The sequence below is a fragment of the Lepidochelys kempii genome, chromosome 23 (assembly GCF_965140265.1).
Source record: "Lepidochelys kempii isolate rLepKem1 chromosome 23, rLepKem1.hap2, whole genome shotgun sequence".
Lineage (NCBI taxonomy): Eukaryota > Metazoa > Chordata > Testudines > Cheloniidae > Lepidochelys > Lepidochelys kempii.
This window is the reverse complement of record NC_133278.1, coordinates 2,448,282-2,454,281: the sequence shown is the minus strand read 5'-3', so window position 1 is coordinate 2,454,281 and position 6,000 is coordinate 2,448,282. Positions and strand designations below refer to the sequence as shown.

At 54.5% G+C, this 6,000-nt stretch overlaps 2 protein-coding genes across 4 annotated transcripts in view; both read right to left on the bottom strand.

The window, feature by feature from the left end:
- RYR1 (ryanodine receptor 1) overlaps positions 1 to 444 on the bottom strand; it is a 62,413-nt gene extending 61,969 nt beyond the window's left edge. The window contains 1 exon segment of the mRNA XM_073322388.1: positions 381 to 444. Within this exon segment, the coding sequence (XP_073178489.1) occupies positions 381 to 444 (64 nt within the window).
- Positions 7 to 6,000, bottom strand: part of SLC8A2 (solute carrier family 8 member A2) — a 73,218-nt gene continuing 67,224 nt past the window's right edge. For all 3 annotated transcript variants that reach the window (XM_073321701.1, XM_073321702.1, XM_073321704.1), the window contains one exon: positions 7 to 688. In XM_073321701.1, coding sequence (XP_073177802.1) covers positions 444 to 688 — 245 coding nt within the window. In that variant the 3' untranslated portion in view covers positions 7 to 443. The remainder of the gene's footprint in view (positions 689 to 6,000) is intronic.

Below are 6,000 nucleotides of genomic sequence, written 5' to 3'. Positions count from 1 at the left end.
AAGAAAGAAAGAAAGAAAGAAAGAGCGGCCACCCTGCTGTTCTCCCATAGTGTGTGTGTGGGGGGCAGTTCTACCCCCTCCTGCCCTGCTCCCGGAGGACGATAGTCCCCCCAGTTTGCTGCTGCCCCCTGGGGGGGTGGGAAGACCAATACACCCTATGTCTGCTCCCCACCACCTCCTTGCTGGGTGCTGTTGGTCAGGCGTGACAGACGCACGGTGCTGTACCGGGGGGATGGAGCAGTGTTGTGCTGGGAGCTTTGAGGCGGAGAGGCCTGGTCCCGTTTGGTGCGAGCCGGTTGAAACGAATGTCTCAGGAAGGAAGCACGGCCTAGTAGTTAGATCACTGGGGGGTCCGGATGCCCTTTCTCTGCTCTAATCACTAGCCCAGTGGTTCTCAACCGGGGGTACGCACACCATGACTGAGAGAGCTTCCAGGCGGTTCATCAACTCATCTGGAGACCCTCCATCCCCTCCCAGAGCTGGGGAGAGACCCCAGGAATCCTGACTCCCAGCCCGCAGCCTGCAGACCACGCTAGCCCGGCGGAGGAGCGCGGAGTCATTGCCTTAAAGTCATACGACTCCTCAATGATGACTTCCAGCCGGCAGTTCTCCCCCAGGATCGGCTTGCCCATCTCGGCGATCCTCCAGGCTTCCTCTTCCTCTGCCGAGAGCTTCTTGTCCCCGTCGACTGGACAGGACACAACCAGTGAGCCTCCCAGAAGCCGCCTCGGTTTCCCCATCTACCTCGCGCCTCAGGGACATCGCTGGCCCCCTCCCCACAGCATCTGAGTGCCCCACACACTCCTGTAACGCGTTTATCCTCCCCACACCCGGGGAGGCAGGGCAGCGCTGTTGTAATACAGATGGGGAAACTGAGGCCCAGAGAGGGACTTGCCAGGCCAGCACCCTGACCCCTACTCTGCCTTCCCTCCCTGGGAGCGACTCCCGTGAAGTGGACGGAGCCAGCACCGGTGTGAGCGGACCAGCCCCTGGTCTCGCCTGGGACGGGCTAGATGCGGAAGGTGACGCAGCCCATTGCCCGGGATGTCCCCTCCCGCGGGCAGGGCTCCGCCCCAAGGTCCCGATCCAAAGCCAACGGAAGCCAATATCCCCACTGCGCTTGGTCGGCTTTGGATCCGACAGCCCGACGGGGAAGCTGGGGACAGACTGGAGAGAAGGCACCGGTTTGTAACAGGGCAGGGAACCAGCCGCCAGAACAACTCACCCGGGGTGGCAGCGGGTTCTCCATCATGGGCATATGGACCCATCCATCCATCTCCATATGGACCCATCCATCCATCCATTCCTATATGGACCCATCCATCCGTCCATCCCCATACGGACCCATCCATCCACCCATTCATCCCCATACAGACCCATGTATCTCTGCACCCATCCCCATACAGATCCATCCATCCATCCATCCCCATACAGACCCATCTCTCTATCTATCCCTCCAGACGCTCCGGGAAGCCAAAAGCAGGGAGGTCGGCGCCACCAGCCAGCAGGGGGAAATCGGAGGCCCATGCAAGCAAGCGGCCAGCAGCACATGGAACAGAACCCAGGAGCCCTGGCTCCCAGCCCCCCACCCCCTACTCTAACCACGAGACCCCACTCCCCTCCCAGAGTTGGAATAGGACCCAAGAGTCCTGCTCCTAGACCTCCCCACACACACTCCGCTCCCAGGAAATAGAACCCAGGAGTCCTGGCTCCCAGTCTCTGCTCTGATCAGAACCCAGCACTTGCCCCCTAAAGGTATACATCACGGCTCTGAAAGTTTTGTTCCAATATTATTCCTACATCAAATCCTTTTAAAGGGCAGAGCAAACACCGCTTGAAAGGTTTCGAATATTTTATGCCTCTAATACTTGGCCGCAGCCTGTTTCTTGAGCTGCCCAGGGACCGCTCCATAAACATCTGCTTTCTAATTTATTTTTCATCTAACTTAGCATGTATATAAGCTGGTGCGTGTGTATTTCGTACTTCTATGTGGAGGTTTACCGATGTGTGTGTGGTTACATGTGTGTGCATGAGTCCATGCGTGTGAGGGTGGACACGCGTGTGCCAGCATGCTTTGTGTTGGCACGTGTACATATGTTCGCATATATGGCCATCTGTGGTTATGTGTCATGGCCTGCATGTCTTGGCACGTATGTATAGTCATGTGTTATGTGCTGGGAGTAGCCACTGACCTTCATATGAGACAGCCTTCAGAAGCTATTCAGTAGGGACCCTAAAACAGTAGCGTCCACTCAGAACATGAGCAGATGTCCCTGATGAAAACGCAGACACACGCAAGGCATATGTGGGCAGAGAGGACGCTGTTTTATGAAGGTTTGTGCATGCAAGTGAAAGAGAGGCTGGAAGACCAGAGACACGGAGAGAGGGAAGGAAGCAGTGTTGGTAGGATGGCCCGGAGAAAAAGCTGAGAGAGGATTTTTGGGCAATGTGCTGCCTGGAAAGGGGCTTGGAACTGCGAGCAAAGTGGCTGTCTCCTGTTATTTGATTCCCTCCTGTGTTTCAAGGGAATGGGAGTCTATATGCTCCTTGTAATTAAACCGGACTGCATCAAAGAAATACCTGCCTCTTGCCTCCATTTCTCCTCTTCCCAGAAATCACCCCCCAGAGCCCCAAGTTTTGGTTACCGAACTGGGTCAAAGAAATGTGTGTTTTGCAGGTGTGTTCTGCCTACGTCTGTATGTGGGTTACTGTGAGCATGCAGAGCAGTGCAGGGGTGCGTGGGTGCGTGGGTGAGTGCACACCCACACCAGTGCTGTACTGCAGGGAAAACCCATCCTGACGGTTTCCAGGAAGGAAATTAACATCCAGCCATGTGTGCCATTCGCCACGGGAGATAGCGACAATCTGGTTCCCTCTCTAATTACAATCAGCTTGGTGTGATGTGTCCCCTCCCAGTAGCCATCTAAGGGTGATGTTGCCAAGGACACTTCAGGGGGCTGGCACCCTCCCCTGGTTGGCTGACACCCTGCCCCGCTGGGCTGCCAGCTCTTCCTTTCCTGTTTCAGGTTTGGTGCAATTTCAAAAGAATTCAGGCCGCCACTGAACCTGGCCGAACAGTGGGTTTTCCTCTGGTGACTCATCTCCCAGCGCCTGGAATGACCTTTCTAACCCAGAAAGCTGGGGTTGGAGACCAAGTTTAAGTGACCCAATCAATGGTCCCAGATCCCCAGCTGGGGTGAACTGGCTTTTTTGAAAGCTGCTCTCAGGCTTTGTGACACATGAGGGGAGCCTGTCTTTCCACCTCCGCTTGCCTAATGCCACGTTTCCTGCTCTGTTATCGTCCCGTTTCCATGACAGCGACATCTTCCCTGTATATCGTCTGCTGTCCTCCTCTTTGCCATCTTCCGCCAGGTGGCATCCACACAAGGGCTTGTGTAGAGATGCGGTTTTTTGACATCTGTCCAACATGCCCAAACCACTTCAGTCTTCTTCCTGGAATCACTGGCTCTCATCAGCACCGGTTATTTTACGCCAGTTCTTTGCAAGCGTCACGGAGGGACTGCCTTAAGCTGCCCGCCGGGGGTTTCTGGCATTTGCCAAGTAACCACGTGGGGTTCACAACAGCATTGCGAGACTTTCCACAAGAACCTCAGAACTGCCCTACTGGGTCCGATCGGGGGCCGTTCTTCCAAGTGCCCAGTCTCCGACGGTGGCCCATAGCAGAGCTACACACTTCTCCACGACAGACACACACACACACACATCACCACAATCCACACACCCAGACCCACAACACACACACACATCACCACAATCCTCACACTCCCACGCTCCCTCCCACTCACACACGCTCTCTCTCTCACACACACTCCTTCAATTGCTCTCAGTCCCAGCCTGCCTCCCGTCCCCAGCCTTGGTTTCCCTGCCTGCAAAGCTCTCTGCACTATGCAAGCAAGCTCTCCTGGGCAGCCCTCTCCCAGCCCGGCACCCGTCCACACCAGGGTGCGTTACTGCAGAGACCCACGGTCACTGGGTTTGAGCTGATGGACTCTCCCCCTTCCTTTGCTACCAAGCCCAGCCCAGCAACACTGACATCACCAGCTGCTCCCTGCAGGATGGAGTATTTTATCTGCCCGGGGGTGCCGGCCAGCGGGCAGCTAAACACACAGCCCGGGAGTGCCCCCTGTTAGCAACCGCAGGACGAGGCCCGAGCAGGGCTGGAACGTTTTTAGGGTGAATAGGGAATTGTCCATCCAAACTTTCCTCCCTGACGGAAAACTGGCAAATTGTCCGAAAGAAAGCCCAGGAAATCGCCTGTTTTTTTCCAATCCGATAATCAAATGCTTTAAAATGGAACATTTTCAGCTGAACATGGGATATTTTGCAGTTTGGGGCCCACTTTTTTTGGTGTGTGTGTGTGCGGGAATGTTGGTCACTTTTGGTCAAAATGTTTGCTGTTTGGGTCTCAAGAGGTTTGGGGTTTGGGGGCTGAAAACAATTGGGGGGTTTTGACGACCAATCAACGTTTTCTGCTGAAAACGGCCCCCGGCTGCTGTCAGAGGTGAGACAACAGGCCAGGGGGGCTCCTATGTTCCAACAGGCTGGATAGGGCAGTACCCACCTCTCCTCCACCTGGGTACATCTGCACTGCAGAGTGAGCCTCCCCAGGGCTTAGCTGACGTGCATGCCGACTCACGCTTAACACGCCCGCCTGCAAGGGTCTGCAACTGCACATGCCCACACCCGGGTAGCCACGTCCACACTGGCACTGCCATGACCTGGGTTGGGTGCTAGGATTCGGGGGGCGGGGGCATATCCCAGGGTTCTGAGGGCCTGGAGCTGCTCTGGGAATTGCTTTGCAGTGTATTATGGGAGAACTTTTCTGTCCTCCCCAGACCCCTTTACTGAAATGTTCTTGGCCCACGCTACACGTAGCTGGCTTCCGACTGCGCACAGACCTCACTTCTGTCTGTGCCAGCTGGTGCCAAGCCACGGAGAACATGCGGTAAGCCTCACAACACATGATAAGCCGTAGGGAACACATGTGAAGTTATGGAGAACAGGTGATAAGCCGTGGAGAACATGCGGTAAGCCTCAAAACACATGGTAAGCCATGGGGAACACATGTGAAGTTACGGAGAACAGGTGATAAGCCGTGGAGAACATGCGGTAAGCCTCACAACACATCGTAAGCTATGGGGAACACATGTGAAGTTACGGAGAACAGGTGATAAGCCATGGAGAACATGCGGTAAGCCTCACAACACATGGTAAGCCATGGGGAACACATGTTAAGTTATGGAGAACAGGTGATAAGCCGTGGAGAACATACGGTAAGCCTCACAACACATGGTAAGCCATGGGGAACACATGTTAAGTTATGGAGAACAGGTGATAAGCCATGGAGGACATGTGGTGAGCCTGGAAACGTGTTAAGCCATGGAGGACACATATGAAAGCTGCATTATAGACATTCCCATCCCAATTTGTTTCTACAAGGCCTGAATATACAGGTAATTAACCAGTGGGAAAACGTATCCAGGGGCATGGTGGACTCTCCATCACTGGCCATTTTGAAATCAAGATTGAAAGTTTCTTAAAAAGGGTCTGCTCTAGTCTAAACAGCAACTAATTCGGGGAAGGTCTCTGGCCTGCCTTAGAGAGGAGATCGGACTAGAAGTCAAAACACCCTTCACAAATTCAAGAATTGGTCAGAAATCAACAAGAGGAAATTCAATAAGGACAAGTGCAAAGTCCTTCACTTAGGGGGGAAAAATCAAATACAGAACCACAAAATGGGGAAGGATTGGCTGGGGGGGTCATACGGCTGAGCACGAGCGTGGGAGTCAGAGTGGATCACAAATTGAATATAGTCAACAATGCAATGCAGTTGTGAAAAAGGCGCATGTCGTTCTGAGGTGTGTGAACAGGAGTGTCGTATGTGAGACCCGGGAGGCAACTGTCCCGCTCTGCTCGGCGCTGGGGAGGCCTCAGACGAGCCCTGCCCCCCCGCCCCCCGTGCATGGGGCTGTCCTGTGC